This window comes from Dendrobium catenatum, unplaced genomic scaffold (genome assembly GCF_001605985.2).
Source record: "Dendrobium catenatum unplaced genomic scaffold, ASM160598v2 fragScaff_scaffold_273, whole genome shotgun sequence".
NCBI lineage: Eukaryota > Viridiplantae > Streptophyta > Magnoliopsida > Asparagales > Orchidaceae > Dendrobium > Dendrobium catenatum.
In genome coordinates this window covers 1,155,628-1,172,863 of record NW_021318735.1, presented here as the reverse complement: position 1 = coordinate 1,172,863, position 17,236 = coordinate 1,155,628, and the positions used below count along the sequence as shown (strand labels likewise).

At 36.2% G+C, this 17,236-nt stretch overlaps 1 protein-coding gene across 1 annotated transcript; it reads right to left on the bottom strand.

Annotated features, from left to right (window-relative positions):
- Window positions 1–334: 334 nt before the first annotated feature.
- LOC110106827 lies at window positions 335–15,096 on the bottom strand. Its single transcript, XM_020836867.2, has 6 exons — window positions 14,872–15,096; window positions 12,346–12,713; window positions 3,652–3,731; window positions 1,761–3,486; window positions 1,446–1,650; window positions 335–937 (listed from the first exon to the last, which is right to left on the bottom strand). Exons 2-6 carry the CDS (start codon window positions 12,710–12,712, stop codon window positions 667–669), a joined length of 2,649 nt encoding a protein of 882 aa, XP_020692526.1. The 5' UTR covers window position 12,713; window positions 14,872–15,096; the 3' UTR covers window positions 335–666.
- Between the last annotated feature and the right edge of the window lie 2,140 nt (window positions 15,097–17,236).

The following is a 17,236-nucleotide window of genomic DNA, read 5'->3' as shown; positions in this document are numbered from 1 at the left end:
TAAGATTTCATTTGGGATGATTTTTTTATTGCTTCTTGAATCAGCTTTTTAGTACAAAATTTTTTAATTTTTGTATTACAAAGTTGCTTCACGAAACAATAAAACAACCGTCCCAAACGAAACCTTAAAAAGAAGATCGTAAGGTCTTTGAAAACTGCAAGCCATTAACAAGATATTATCGAGAGGTGATTGAAGCTTTATTTGAGACGACTTTTTTTTTAGTTTTTAAAATAATTTTTTAATATAAAAATTTTAATTTTTTTTTTAAATTATTTTAAAGAACAGTAAAAAAAATCATCTCAAATAAAGCTTGAATGAATGTCTACTGCTCATGCCCTGACCATATCAAATGCACAAACAGGCCGTTTAATTGCCATTATTTTCAAAATTTTGCTTATACATCAGAAACACACTCTAGTGCACAAATCTTAAAGAAAGGAAAGCCCATAAAATCCCACATCATCAATACACTAATTCATAATTAACTGATTTCTAAAATAAAAACCAGCTAATATTATACTGTTTTAATTCCTATAACTACATATTAACATAGAGCTAGTCTAATAGACCAATTGCTAAAAGAAACTCCTGTACATTCTCTAGTTCCAGATCAAGTTGCTCTTTTTACTATCATAAGCTTAGGATTAGCAGCCATGGTGGAGCCAACTACCCAGAATCATCAGTGTCATCACTATCTTGACTTGAATTGTTGCTTTCAACTTCATCACTGAGATTATTGTCATCTACATCACCGCCGTTGTTCTTCGTCGGATCCGCATCACCGGGCAGAACTAAATTTCTCCAGCTATTGTTCTCCAGCTCGAGCGATCCAGGATTCTCGAGCCAGTCTGCGGCGGCAGAACGCAGTCCATCGCAGCACATTGGATCATATTCATCTCTCATAGAGGTTTTGCTTCCTGATGATGTGGCAGAGTGCCTGCAAGGGTGTGGAGATTTTAAGAACCAAGATCATTTTTTATGCTAATGTAAATCCAACTATATAGTGTACACATCTAAGGTATCAAAAATAGCTGGAATAACCCCTAAACTTTCTTATTATATATATAACAAAACAACTTTTATCATGAGGGAATAAAATAAGTGTAACATCAAGCAATTGTATAAGATTATTACATTAAAAAAGCTAAATATTAAATACATCGACAATGCCAACATGTGATGACAAAATAAACTCTAGAAGAGATATCTAAGAGTCCAATGAATTGACAAACGGAAAATTCAGCACTAAAAACAAAAGCAACCATTTAAAAAACGACCAAGTTTGCTAGTTTAACAAACTAAGGCACAACATGAACTGATACCAGAGAATAAAAAAATAGAAACTAAACATATCAAACAAATGAAGCATGGTTTATGGAGAACAAAAATGGAAACTAAACCAATCTAGCAAATGAAACATGGTTTATGGAGATTCCAGAGCTTACCTTTGCATAAAATGCAAGTTGTAGCGGGCAAAAGTAAGATCCTTCATTCTCTCAATTTCCAATTTGTTTGTGTGTTTTATTTGTATATACTCATTCTTGAACAAATTTTTCTGAGATGTCATTATTGTGCACGTCTGGCTCAAAATCCTAATAGCAAAGCGCTGAAGGTCGGGGTAGTCTGATGCATAAAGAGACCACCAGGTGGCTGGATGCAGAGTTGCAGACACCATCAATGTCTATGTATAAAAATCCAAACATAATTATTCAGAAAACAAAGTGTATATTAGAAAAAAAAACGCTACAATCCTGGCTCACCTGGAGATAGCGTCTCTCTACCTCTTATTGCTACAGGTCTACTGAAATCTCCAACAGCATCCTCATAGAAAGACTTCTGTCTAGTAATGTTATCTTGAGACAATAAATTAGTCTCCAGTGTCTCAATACAATCAAGTAGACTCTTATGAATAACATTAGTGATGAAAAACCCTGAATTATAATAAACAGAAGGATTAAGATAATAAGCAGCAAAATGGAGAGGGCTATGAAGCTCTTCCCGCACTTTGTCAATGACGTCTAAGTATGAATGATAATCAGATTCTTTGTCATCAAATGCTGAAATGATTCCCTTCCTGGCCTTTTCCACTGAATCATAGAAATATCCCATACTGGGTCTTTCTTCACCATCTACTTGGTGTAGAACTGCAAGTAGGGGTTTTATCACTTTCATGATCCTTGAACATGATGACCAAAATTGTAGATCTAACAAAATATCAATCACTTCTGAACCCAACTTCTGTTTAGATAAAAAAGGTTGCTCCCACGAAGTGCTTACAAACACCTGCTGAAGAGGCTCTTTGAGAGCGACCATGTTGAGCAGAGTAGAAAACTTTGCTACAAACTCGGTCGCAGCATTCTGAAATACCTCTTTTCCTTCAGTTTTCTCTCTCAATGAGTTGAGGATCCAAACATTATTGTATGTAACTTGACAGATCTTCTTCATCTTAGCCATTATGTCTTTTACCTCATCCATCTCCGCTATGGCATTCAGGATCAACTCAATGCAGTGATTAGCACATATACAGGAGAAAAATGTCTGATACTTGTTCATTAGAATCCTAGCAGCAGCCCTATGGCTAGGTGTTGCATCAGTAAGAAAATTTACAACATTTCGTGGGCCTACCTCCTGTATGATGCTGTCAAACAAATTTGAAAGACCTTCTGAAGAATTTTCATACCCTGATGCATCCACTGAGCTAAGAAACACAGTACCTTTCAGAGAATAAGCATAAAAACTAATCATTGCATGACCAACTTTGTTAATCCAACGATCAACCATGATTGTGCACCCTGCCTCATCCCATGACTTGCGAACCTCCTTGCAAAAGTCACCAGTTTCGGTCAAACATTTTTTTAGTAAATTTCCTCGCAAAGAATGATAAGAGGGAACTTTATATCCAGGACCAATTGCAGTTATTGCATCAACCATTTTTTGGAAGTAAAAAGAATTAACTGAGCTAAATGGTATACCAGCAATATAAAAGAATTTCGCAACAGACATATCTGCCTGTACTACGTTTTCTTGAAAAGGAAATTTAAGACTCATTTTTGTTTGAACAGGTGGTGGAACCTCACCAACAGCTGTGTTTTGAGTTCCTCTTTTTTTAGAGATCTTATCATCAACTGCTTTAGCTTTTTTATGATAATCTGAGCTTCTAGAGGCTATTTTATGGAGTATACCGTCATTTCCTTCTTCTCTAGCTTTTTGAAGAGAATTTTTTAGATCCTCGGTTATTTTCTGCTTTTTGAGTTTCTCAAGGACTTTAAAACCAAGATGTTTCTGTATATGTGTCTTGACATCATCTGGAACTTTCTCACATGGTGCTATATTACCCCTTTCCCCAGCTAAATGTTGTTTGAGGCGAGAAATTCCACCTCCCAAAATTATTTTCTGACAGTACCTACACATTATTTTCTGGCGATCCCCATTTACCATTGTGCCATGAGCCCATCCTACGTCAGTAGCTCTATGAGGGGCAGAACCCTATCAAGAATTGAAAATTACATCTATAGAGAAATGAAAGGATACAAGAGTCCAATGATAAAAGAACTTTATTTGAAATAAACAGTGGCAGGCCATTAGTAATTAAGAAGGTTCAAATAAGTATGAATAGCAAGTTGGAACCACACAATTTCATCTACTACATACTTGCTCATTGAAGGCAGGAATGGAAAAAGCATCAAAACCCTCTGCTGTCCCTGTCAATTGTTGAATACCCGGCTCTGAAGCTAGCAACCAAAATACAGAGAGAATAAAAACTTCGAAAACCTGAATATGTACATACATCCATATATACGTATGCATGTAGGTATATGTAAGGCCACCCATAGAATGTTAAGTACAATAAGAAAATATGTTATTCCATGAATCCATCAATAGGCTCAGCGTTTACAACATCTTACAACAAGAACAATCACAACTGAATTAAGATAACCAAACTTTACTCTTGATTTGCCATGTCAGTTAAACTACAACGAGCAAAACATAGAGCACGTGTCAACTATACCAGCAAGTTCAGAACCTATTATCTTCTTCGAAACATTAAAGTGTTGCACAAGTTAAAAAGGGTAACACAAGACAGGAATTTTGGATTTTAAAGGAAAATTTGTAGCTTCCTTGAAAATAATAACTATTGAACTTTAGAAGAAACAGAGATAATCATAATAGCTCCAAAAATCACAGTGAAATGTGATGGAGATAGCCAACCCTAAAATCTTGCAATTTGTCTTAAAGAAAATCAAGCATGTTATCGTATGTCTTTTCATCATTATCATTAGCCTAAACAATTATTCGGGGTCAGCCATTAAATTCATCTTCACCATTCATTCTTGTTAAGGTGCTGCATTTGGCTAAACCATTAGCGTATGGAAGTCCAATTGTGCAAAAGCTTGCCATGTTACTTTTTGTGCACTCATTTTACTTCCTATTCCTTCCATATCAGTTCTATTTCTTTACATTAGGGGAGCATATTTTACTTCCAATTGTAGAAACCAAACCCTTTGAATGATCTTATCTTCAACATGAATATAAACCTTCATTAGAAATTGAAATTGAAATTTAACAAACAATTGCATCTGAGCCTAATTGTACTTAGAAACTAAATATAATACTAAGAGTGAACTTGAGCTTCTCATAAAAACTTTTGAATATGAACTTGAGTTTTCAAAACATATTAAATCAATCCTTCAATCTGAAACTGAATAATCATACATGTTTTAGTCGATGCGTCCATCAAGCAAACTGACAAAGCAAATGATGAATGTACAAGTAAACAACTGATACCTGCTAAATACGATGAATCAATTGTTGATTTAACTATTGAAGAGACAACAACAACATCAAGCCTTTATCCCACTACGTGGGGTCGGCTACATGAATCCTTTTTCTCCATTGTGTCCTATTAAAGGTCAAATTCTTGTTTAAATCTAATAAAGAAAGGTCATTCCTAATATTTTCTAACCAAGTCTTTTTAGGTCTGTCTCTACCTTTCTTAACATAAGTCAAATCTAATACCTCTACTCTCCTAACCGGGTCATTGGAAGGCTGCCGTTTTATGTGACCAAACCATCTAAGAAGACTCTCTCTAATCTTATCTTCTACTGGAGCTACTCAAACATTTTCACGTATATGCTCATTTCGTATCCTATCTCTAAGGGTAAAGCCACTCATCCACCTGAGAATCCTCATCTCTGCCACACTTAACTTAGTATTATGCTTCTCTTTTAATGGCCAACATTCAGCACCATAAAACATTGCAGGCCTCATAACCATCTTATAGAATTTTCCCTTAAGTTTGAGGGGTACTTTTCTATCACATAACAAGCCCGATGCATTCCTCCACTTCAACCATCCAACTTGAATTCTGCTGATAATATCCCCATCTATTTCACCATCACTCTGAACAATAGATCCAAGATATCTAAAACGTGTACTCTTATTAATGACTTGATCGCCCAAAGACACAATCCCCTCACTAGGTCTATTACTACTAAAATTACACTCCATATATTCCGTTTTAGAACTACTCAAGCGAAAACCTTTAGACTCTAAGGTTGACCTCCATAATTCAAGTTTACCTTCAACTCCCTCTCTAGTCTTATCAACAAGAAGAATATCATCAGCAAAAAGCATACACCAAGGTACATCCTCTTGCAAATGTCTAGTGAGAACATCCATGACTAAAGCAAAAAGATATGGGCTTAAGGCTGATCCTTGATGTAACCCAACCGAAATAAGGAAATACTTGGTCAAACCACCTTGTGTTTGAACACAAGTAATAGCTCCTGCATACATATCTTTAATGATTTGAATATAAGCATTATTGACTCCTTTCTTTTCAAGAACTCTCCATAGCACTTCTCTTGGAACTTTATCATATGCTTTTTCTAAATCAATAAATATCATATGTAGATCCTCCTTATTTCCTCTATATTTTTCCATCAAACCTCTGAATAAATGTATGGCTTCCATAGTCGACCTACCCGGCATAAATCCAAATTGATTTTGAGAAACATTAGTATCACACCACAACCTAAAGAACGATGGCCGGGAAGAAGGTAGAAGTCTTGGAAGGAGAAATCAGACAATTGAAATCCGATTTGGAGGGAAGATTTTTCGATTTCCAAAATCAAATCACCTCCAACAATGAAAGGTTGGAGGGGAAGTTCACCGTGTTAGAAGAAATGATGAAGAAATTACTTGAAATGAAGACCAATCCGACGACATCGAAAGTAAGAGAGACCATCGATGGCCATGGAATGGGAGGAAATTCGAACCCGTTGTAGGGGAGGAGGAATTTAGAGGTGGAGATCCTGGAGGAGGAGAACGACATGCCCCCTCTAGAACCGCTTTCTAAAGAAGAGATGAGTAGGGGACACGACAAACGGGAGGCTGATTTTGTCGGAAGAAAAGAAGAATTTCATCACTCAGGTGCTGAATTTGAGAGAATCCAGCGTCGAGGTGCTGATTTTGAAGGGTAAGAGAGGAATTCCATCGCCGAGGTGCTGAATTCGAAAGAATTCAGCATCGAGGGGCTGATTTTGAAGGAAGAAGGGAGGAATTTCATCGCCGAGGTGCTGAATTCGAAAGAATTCAACGTCGAGGGGCTGATTTTGAAGGAAGAAGGGAGGAACTTCATCGTCGAGGTGCTGAATTTGAAGGAATTCAGCGTCGAGGTGATGATTTTGAAGGAAGAAGGGGAGAGTATGAAGAGGGATTCGAGTATAATCGTCAGAGGGATGATTGGGACACTTGGGGAGCTATTCCTCTTCGAGGAATAGAAGGTTATGGAGGAGTTAGGGGAAACTAGGGAGACCCACGAGTAAGGAAGCTGAAGATGCCCGTCTTTGAGGGTGAAGACGGCCATGGCTGGATTTATAAAGCGGAGCGATATTTTGTTGTCAATGGGCTGACGGAGAAGGAAAAATTGACAGAGGCGGGAATGTGCTTGGAGGGAAAAGCCTTGGCCTGGTATCAATGGAGTGATAGACGGGAGCCTATACGGAGCTGGAGGGAGTTCAAGGACTGCCTATTAGAACGTTTCCGAGCCGATGGGGAAGGAGAATTCTATGAGCAGTTCTTTGCCCTGACTCAGGAGGGGACGATGGCGGATTATCGAGATAGATTCGAGTATTTGGCTAGCCGATTGGATCACATCTCAGAGTCGGCCCTGGAGGGGAACTTCATGAAGGGGCTTAAGCCAGAGATACGAACAACAGTCAGGGTACTGGAGCCGAGGAACCTAGGGAAGGCTATGGAGCTTGCGCAGTTGGTGGAAGATCAGAATAAATCAGAAAAAGGGCCTCGAGAAAACTATTCAGGGGGATCTTATGGGACGACGACCACTCTTCTAGCACCCAAGCGGTCTGCATTAAGCAACATTAATGAGACCACCAGGGAGAAGCCAGTACGAGGGAGTGGGAAAAATTTCAAGAGGCTGGCAGAGAAGGAGATGCAGGATAAGAGGACAAAGGGGTTGTGCTTCAGATGTGATGAGAAGTACATGCCGGAGCATAGGTGCAAGGATCGAACTCTTCAAGTTCTTCTTGTCTGAGGAGGGAGGTGGGAGCAGATCTGAAGAGGAGGGGAAGCTGCACCTGGATGTGGCAGATGTCTCTCTGAACTCTGTAGTGGGATTCACTCCGAGTCACACTATGAAAGTGAAAGGAGAGATAGCTGACCATGAGGTGGTGGTGCTAATTGATAGTGGGGCTACCCACAATTTCATTTGCACTCAAGTCGTCAACCAACTGGGAGTAAAATTGATGGACACCGGTTGTTATGGGGTGATGATGGGTACAGCGAAGGTGGAGAAAGATCAGGGAATCTGTAAATGAGTGGTGTTGACCATCCAGGGGATTCAAGTAAGGGAGGACTTTCTCCCACTAGAATTAGGAAGCACTGATGTAAGCATTATTGACTCCTTTCTTTTCAAGAACTCTTCATAGCACTTCTCTTGGAACTTTATCATATGCTTTTTCTAAATCAATAAATATCATATGTAGATCCTCCTTATTTTCTCTATATTTCTCCATCAAACCTCTTAATAAATGTATGGCTTCCATAGTCGACCTACCCGGCATGAATCCAAATTGATTTTGAGAAACATTAGTATCACGCCGCAACCTATGCTCTATAACTCGCTCCCATAGTTTTAAAGTATGACACATTAACTTAATACCTCTATAATTCGCACAATCTTGTGCATTCCTTTATTCTTAAAAATAGGAATTAACACACTCATTCTCCACTCATCTGGCATCTTTTTAGTCTTCAAAATAGTATTAAAAAGTTTAGTAAGCCAAGAAATTCCTTCATCTCCTAAGCATTTCCACACCTCTATTGGAATATCATCAGGTCCAACAGCTTTTCCACCCTTCATTCTCTTTAAAGCCTCTCTAACTTCAGTTTTACTAATACGCCGATAAAAACATAAATCTTTATTTTCATTTAGGGTGGTAAGGTCACTATAGTCAATCTTATTTTCACAATCTTCATTAAAACGTTTAGCAAAATATCTCATCCACCTTTGTTGAATATCATCTTCTAAGAAAAGTATTTTTTGATCTTCATCCTTAATACACTTCACTTGAACTAAATCCTTACTACTCCTATCTCTTTGCTTGGCTAACTTATACATATATCTTTCTCCCTCCTTAGTATCTAATCTATTATATAAATCACTAAAAGCTAAGGTCTCTGCATTGCATATTACTTTTTTAGATTCCTTACGAGTTTCTTTATATCTTTCCCAATTATCAGAATTTTTAAAATTAAACCAATTTTTATAACAAATTTTCTTATTCTTAATCCTTTCTTGCACATTTGGATTCCACCACCAACTATTTTTATTATTAGGAGTTTTTCCCTTTGAAACTCCAAGCACATCTTTTGCATTATTCTTAATATCACTAGCCACTTTTTCCCACATAACATTAGCATCCTCATGCACAGATAAAATCTTAAGATCTAAAATCTTACTTTCAAAAATATTTTGGTTGATTTAACTATTGAAAAGAATTCTAATGAAATTATTTCAATTAATCAAGCAGAAATTTATGTTGTTTTCAATTCCTGGTTTCTAAACTTACAAATTTTTATACAAAATCTTATCAAGAAAGTGATGTTGCATGATTATTTCAATGAATTTGCAAGTGAGGTGTGCCTTGATAAGAACTCGCTATCTCGATGAATCTAAGAGTGTATAATCATTACCACTAATATCTAAATTATTTGATTTAGCTTTCTTTAGCTAGGTTGTTCAACCAAATAGATATTTCATATGTGTGATTTTCCTATTTTCAATTTTCTATCATCTCATCATCTAGGAATATATTATAAATTATTATCAAGTAGGGCACATGTTGGAATTTTAAAATTTTCATTACTTGCTTATCACTTGTATGATTAGCATAATTTATTTGATTTACATGAAGATAACACAGAAAATTAACTATTAATTATGATACCTATAAGTCTATTGTTGATGTAAAATAAGAGAGATGTGAAATACAAACTAGGTGATAAAATAATTATACGTCCAAATCTTAAAATTTTGGTTATTGCCTATTGGGACCTTAAAAAATTAATTGCATTAAAAATGCAATCCTATAAAATCATGTTTGGGATAAATATTTATAAAATGAAACTTTTGAGAAACTATAACATTATTTTAGATTTCAATGTGTGTATCTTGACTATATTTCATGAATCTACTACCAACGTCATGGATTCTTCTCTCTTGCTATCTCCTCATGAATTTACATCAAATACATTACTTCATGTTGTTCTAAAAGCTGTCAACTTTGTAGGGAATGTGTCCATTACATGTGGATATTAAATATTTCTCGAGCATTAGGATGACATATTTATTTGTTGAGATTCATGTATTACCTTGCTGGAAGCACAACAATTATGCCCAGCCTTACCTGATGAATATAAAATGCTTAATTAATCAGAGCTAAATTGTTTCAAGTTAAGCAGATTTAATAAAAATCTAAAAGTGTATGCTGCTTGACGAATAAAAAGTGAGAACATTGAGATGAGTATTATGCCTTTGAGTTTTATTTTCTTGTTAAAAACATATATGATGAAGATACGATAGTGAATCAGATGTATTCTTTGATCTTCTGACTACCACTTCAAGTTTGGTTTACTATTGCAATTTATTTGATTCAACTCTCATATGCCCCTGATCACTTATTTTCAATTCTTTACTCTGCAAAAGTCTTATTGTTCACATTGCAAATGGTATCCATCTCTTTGACTTTGACCTGCTATCTATATCTCAACAATGTAGATTGGAGTGAGATCTATTGATTTGCAGTGGTAATACAATGGTTGGAACGTTTTATAATTTTTAAATGACATTTGGCAAGTTTAACCTATGTAAAATGCATGTAATACAATCGTTATTTTGATTCCGTCAACACCTGAGCAAATCGTATGACTTATGTACTACTATAGACTTCACAAAAGGTTTTCTTCTAAGCCAAGAATATATTGGCAATACTCAAACCTAATGTTTCGCTAAAATGATTTGAAAACTTGTCATGCTTGTTAGAATCTAAGTGTGTTGAATCGACACTAGTAGTATTTGACTATATCATAAATGGATAAGATGAACTACTTATTTTGGGCTTTTAGGCAATAAGGACCCTTAAGGCATGCAAAAAAGCTATCGAATTTTGAATAGTGAAATAATGTATGTTGTTGGATTTGGATTCTTTGATGATTGCATAGCTCTTGACAATTACTTCCAGGTGACAAATCTTCTTGTATCAGCATGAAAATTGGATCTCACTTAGCGACTTCTTCTTCTAAATTATTCAGTATTGGTGTGTGTGCAGCATTAACATTTTCCCAAGTTTGATACATACTAGTTTCCTTTTTTGGAGTGTGAATCTTAATCACAACAAAACTTTATATTTGTTCTCAAATTTCTAGTGAAATTACATATATTAGCAATTTCTAAATTACATTTGGAATGAATAAAGCGTATGTTTTGATTCATATCAAAAGTGACAAATCTTTTTTAAAATTAAAAGTTAGGAATATCTAAATTGTGACTTTTTATGTGTTTCTTTACACATGATATCCTAGTATTGCATTAGTAAACCCAAGACCCTAAGGTGTCTTATATCTAGTCACTAAATGAGGCCAAGATGCTCTTCCTGACAGTAAGTAGATGTATAGACTCAGTTACAACATTACCTAGTTAGATAAAACCCCAAAAATAATAATCTGCAAAGCACTTGGTGCTTATCTCCAAAAGGTTATAAAGAGTCAACTAAGCAAAGCTATGTAAATCACTCTCCACATTGACTAATTAGCAAGTCAACAAAGCAAAGCTAAGTAAATCACACCCCACATTGACTAATTAGCTCTACAAACCAACTAATATCCAGCTAAAATCTAAAATGTTCAACTTGATAGAGATTGGGACTTGGGAGCACAAGTACCAAAAGTTAAATAAAAAAGAGTTGGAAAAGGACATATAGCACCTTGATACAAATTCCCCTGCATGCAACAAAACATGCCACTTGACAAGGTTAGGAGCATTCCATTATCGCCAGAAGCACACAACGGCGGTGGGGGAACAAAGCATATAAAAGGAAAATGACCAACTTTGTGACCCTTTTATTGTGTGGAAAGATAGATATCTTCTTGAAAAATCGATAATGCATCCCAAAGCTAAACATGGCTAAAAGGCCTAAAGCTCTCCTGTATAAAAGAGCTCATCCGATGTGAAAAGTGGATATAAGATGTAAGCCCTTTAGAGACAAACAACAAAGAAGTTTGATAAAAAAATAGTGAAATCTTTTATCCTTGTTCCTCTGCAAGTAGATTGTTCTTGAGTTGTGCAACTCCAACCTCAATATAACTACATTGTTTATATATATATATATATACCCTTAAATTCAAACTTAACCATCCTTCTTCCTATGAATATAGTTTATTGATCACATTGAACTTAATTTGAATGTGAACAAGTACCATCAAAGAATATAAATAATTCAATGGATACATTGAGAGAAGTAAAAAATAATAAAAAAGAAACTAACAAAAAAGATTTGATCAAAAATAAAATGAATTTATTGTTCGATAAAAAAATAAGAACTCTAGACGAATGCAGACGGATCATGGATCTAGTATTGTCATAAAACCATAAAAAACAAAAAAAAATCCAGCAAATTAAAGTACAAAGCATGACACAATACATGCTTGTAGAAATAAGAAAATCAAGCATTACTTAAAATTCTCTTGAATGAAAAATGGGCTTCTTCAGCATGCAAGGTAAGATATTTTTGTACAAGAAGAACCAAAAATGATTTATATTTGTACCTGTTGTGACCATATCACCAATGCCCGACAAATCATGCCTTACATTGATAAATGCACCACTTGCATTTGGATCAATAGCATGATCTCCTGAAGTAGGCACAATGGAACATCCCACAATTGCTCTTTTTCTCTTCTTTTCTGCTCCTTTCTTTGGTTTTAGAATTGTTAGTTGCTTTCTTATCATATCTCGAACGTCTCTGGGGACAGCATCACAACCCTTAATCTCCCCCTTTTTGCTTGCCAAGTGTTTCTTGAATCGAGTTATGCCTCCAATCATAATTCTATGACAATAATTACACTGTACATGATGACGTTTCCCCCCAATCATTGTGCCATGTTGCCATCCTATATCTGGATGACGTGGCATTCTGCTTAAGTTTAGAGTATTAGGTTCTTGACGTGAGAATAGAATCACACAATAGTGTATTAGAAAAACAAGTAAAAAAGTAATGAAAAATAAAAAATAAAAAAATAAAAAATAAATTAAAAAAAAAGTAAAAAAGTAATAAATCGGCCACTTGCAGGTCTATGTTGACTTTGAGAGCATATACCATGCATATATAAGAGATTAAAGATAAACTTCTACCAGTTGATTTTGTAATCTATATTTCACGCTGCATAGTCTCTTTGATTAAGTCTCATCCCTCGGAAGCCTTTTGTTGAAAATTCAGAAAAGCAAGTCCTCTAAAATATGAAGTTATTCCTATTTCACAAAGCATGCGTTTAAGCTAGAAGGTAAAATTGGTTACTTTTACTTGACATGATAAAACAAAGCGTGTTTAGAGTTCAAAACTAGTTGCCCAATTAATTATCTAGAACATGGAACTTAAAAGCATTTCTTAACCTGAATTTTTGGGCCATTTTTGTTTTGTTTAATTCACACTTGTAATCTGATCATCTTACATGCAAGGAGGTAAGCCAGAATGTGAAGTTATTCGCAAGCTTCATTTTATGACCTTGTTTTTTTAGCCAATGGTTACTAAAGTTCACATTATGTAAATTTGCACCCTCTCAAGACCAACAAAATCTGAATCTTGCTTCTGAAATAATTTATTCTATTAATTTTGTCTTATAATATGCTTCAGATCACAGAATTTCAAAAATATACTTTCCTTTTAATCATTGGTATTTTGGAAAACATGAAACATGCATACCTACCTATCCCCAATGTTTCATTTTGCATAGATTCATTTCTCAAATAAGGCATTTTCCAAGAAGCTTCCTGACCTCAGCATTTCATGCCAAAATTTGATTTGTCTAAGAGATGACAACTGGAAGTTTCATGACCAGGTGTCAAGCACATTGTTTAAAATTATGCAATATGAAGCCCACCTCAATGCAATTCTATTGCAAAACAGCTTACGCCTCGAGTCTTTTTTATGATGGTTGCACCTTAGCTTAGCTAAGGTGCACCTCGCCTTACTGGCATGAGTATATTTTTTTATTAAAACTTACATAAAGAAAAAAATCAAACAACCCTTACATGACCATAGAAATACACTTAGCATTTTGTCCATCTTTCTATAGCAGAAACCTGCTTTTTTGCACGACACAGCATTACTAAACTAATGCCTTCAATATATTTGGATATATAAGAGAGAAAATATACCTAAAAGCAACACTCTCTCCATTGATAATGAGGGTTTCGCACACCTGTGGTATGAAAACAGGATAAAAAACCCACCACTTTCCTGGATGGTTCCCCTAGGCTCTAAACGATGATTACTAATGCAAACCTATGTTTCCCCTAGGCTCTAAACGATGACTACTAATGCAAACCTTTATTACTCAACAAAGTGATATAAAAATGGCGAAGAACAAGCGATTCCAATCAGAGAATAACAAATTTTTGAGAAAATCACCCCTCAAAGCATTTAAAAATGGTACCCAATCAGCCAAGCAACCAAATTACCAACTTCAAGTAGGGCTATCAAAAAATTTTGTTGTATGTGTTGAATCATATTTAACTCCATAATTAGTCTGTTTCAACTATTTTTTTTAAGCATAATTATTAACAAGCAAACAAGAACAATCAAACGATGATACAATAAAATGTATTTCTATCTTGTTCGATCATGTTCGAATGCTTATATATCCATAACAATATGCACTTTTATACATATGTGCATGGATATTTATATGTGTTTCTTTGTACAAGCATACATACATACATATCTATATTTAGTTATGAAATATATTCCATAAATTAAATATAACTTTCAAGCAGATTGTATGTTATTGCACAGCTTGTGTTCCACTCCATAATGGAACAAGCCCAACATAAACAGATAATATTATTTCGTTAAGCTAAGGACGAACAACCCTTCAACTCGCTCAAGCTCAACTCACTTACACTCCCGAACCACAATCCAATTTGAGTCCAGCACGCTCCTCATTATCAGTTTCCGATTGCAAATCAAACGATGACACTTTTCAGAAGCGCACCAACTTAGAACCAAATCTATCCATCAAAAACAAAAGAGAACTGATTTTCAAATAGCTGATTCAAAGAGTAGAAATGGTTACAGTGCAATAAACAACAGACAGGTCGGAGATCGACGACGGCCGACAAATCGGTCGGCGTTATTGAAATGGAGACGGATGTGGTGACGATCTACGGCGTGCCGGGAGAATTGTTCGTGCCGGCGTGTCGGCCGAAAAGTTTCGGCTACACGATACCGGCGAAAGGGCGAAGCGCGTTCCGTATCGGGGAAAAGAGTTTTGACAGCTTTTAGCTGCACACGTGCCGTTTCCGTTTCGGGTTTTGGTGTGATTATGCAAAAGTCGGGATCGGGTATGATCTCTTTACAATCCTAATTACAATTATGAACAATTAGCTTACCAATCTCATACAAATTATTTTGGGGCTGTTTGATATAGGATTCATATTCGGATTTACGCCAAATTTATGCTAAATCCTGCCAAACAATTTTGGAGCGCCGCGTAAATCTCAATCTCGCGTAACTCCCAAATTTATGAATTTACGGCTTAAATTCGGGATTTAGTTGTTGTGAACTGGAACATTCGTAGCAGTAGAAAGATAAATAGCTTAATGTCTTAATTCTGAATGAAGATCTAACACATAAATATATAAAAGAGAGAGGGGTGCGATAGTCATTAGAGACATCAAGGTATTGACATGGAAAATCCTGAAAAGTTGAAAAATTACGGGATCTGACCCTGTTACAATGATTTCATTATTGTTTGTAGTTGATTACAAATGATGCACTTCAATGGGGGGAAGACATTAGCTCAATGTATCATATAGAACGCATTACATGGTTGGGATTGGAAGAATCCAATGATAAGGGAGTCATTCTCAAGAGAATATTGGCATGCCCATTTGGTTGGCAGGGGTGTATTTTGGCAATAGAGATCAGAGGGACTATAATTGGCATGTGACGAAGGTCAGAGAGATCGTTGTTGGCAAGCAACGATGGCAACGATGGTCGGAGGAACTGTAATTGATGGGTGATGGTGGGTAGAGGAATGTCAACGAGTGATAGAGGTAGGAAGGACTGTAGTCGACAGGAGATGGTGGTCGAAGGAATCGTAGTCAGTGGGCAATAAAAGTCAAAGGAGTTGTAGTTGACAGTCAACAGAGGTTGGAGAGGTTGTAGTCAGTGTAGGAGACGATGATCAAAGGGACCATAGTCAATCGGGGATGGTGGTCAGAGGGATCTAAACATCCCCCTTAGGGGTGGGAGGAACAAGCATGGTTCTTCTAAGCCGGCTCAAAAAAATTTCATGTAAATTGAGATAGAAATGGATTGGAAATATTTTAGAGACTATCAATCTCTAATAAAGGCTCAGTCCTCTGCGCAGGTTCTAGTCTTCTTCTAAAATAGTGGAGAAGATTGTCCCGAAGGAGTCTAAAGACCTTCAATCTCTAGTAAAGGCTCGGTCCTTTGTGCAGGCTCCAGTCTTCCTCTATAATAATGGTGAAGATTGTCCTGGTGGAGTCTAAAGACCATCAATCTCCAATAAAGGCCCAATCCTGTGCTCAGGCTCCAGTCTTCCTTCGTAATAGGGGTAAAGATTATTCTGGAGGAGTCTAAAGAATGTCAATATCCAAAAAATGTCTGGTCCTCTATGCAGGCTCTGTTCTTCCTCTGTAACATAAGTGAAGACTATCTTGTAGAACTTTAAAGATGGTTAATCTCTTGTAAAGGCTCAATCCTCTGTGCACGCTCTTGTCTTTTTCCAAATAGGGGTGAAAACTATCACAGAGGAGTCAAAAGATCTTCAATCTATGGTAAAGGCTCGATCCTCTACGCAAGCTCTAGTCTTCCTCCATAATGGAGGTAAAGACTATCCTGGAGGAGTCTATAGACTGTCAATCTCTGGTAAAGGCACGATCCTCTGCACAGGATCTAATTTTCTCTCTAATAGGGGCGAAGACTGCCTGGAGATTTCTAAAGGTCGTCGATCTTCAATAAAGGCTCAATCTTCATCTAAAGATTGTCCTAAAGGAGTTTCAAAACCATCAATAATGATAAAAATCTGGTCCTCCAATGTGGGCTCTAGACTCCTTTGAAGATTGTCTTGAAGATGTTGTAAGACCGTCAATAGCAATAAAGGCCTAGTCCTCTGATGTGGGTTTAATTTCTTCCTCGATGGGGGAAAATTGTCTAATAAGAGTATAAAGACAACCAATAATGATCAGATCAGAACCTAGTCATCTTGCACAAGAAACTACCAATATATGTTGATTGTGGATGTTGGAGGATGTGTCGTTGATGAAAATTAAGCAACAAGCTGATGATGCCTATAAGGAAGTGAAGGGCTGATAATGATGGTTGAGAGGCAAAGGGATAATAAAGGTGGTGGTCAAGTTGTATTCTATTTAAAGAAGTAGGCATCCATGTTGCAGGGGGTGGATAATGAATAA

Bases quoted from the DNA above. Each gene is read 5' to 3' on its own strand.
- LOC110106827 (XM_020836867.2), bottom strand. From the start codon at position 12,712: ATGCCACGTCATCCAGATATAGGATGGCAACATGGCACAATGATTGGG. The intron at 3,487-3,651 runs GTATGTAGTAGA...AATTCTTGATAG, and splicing joins TTCCTGCCTTCAATGAGCAA to GGTTCTGCCCCTCATAGAGC. The intron at 938-1,445 runs GTAAGCTCTGGA...ACACCCTTGCAG, and splicing joins AACTTGCATTTTATGCAAAG to GCACTCTGCCACATCATCAG.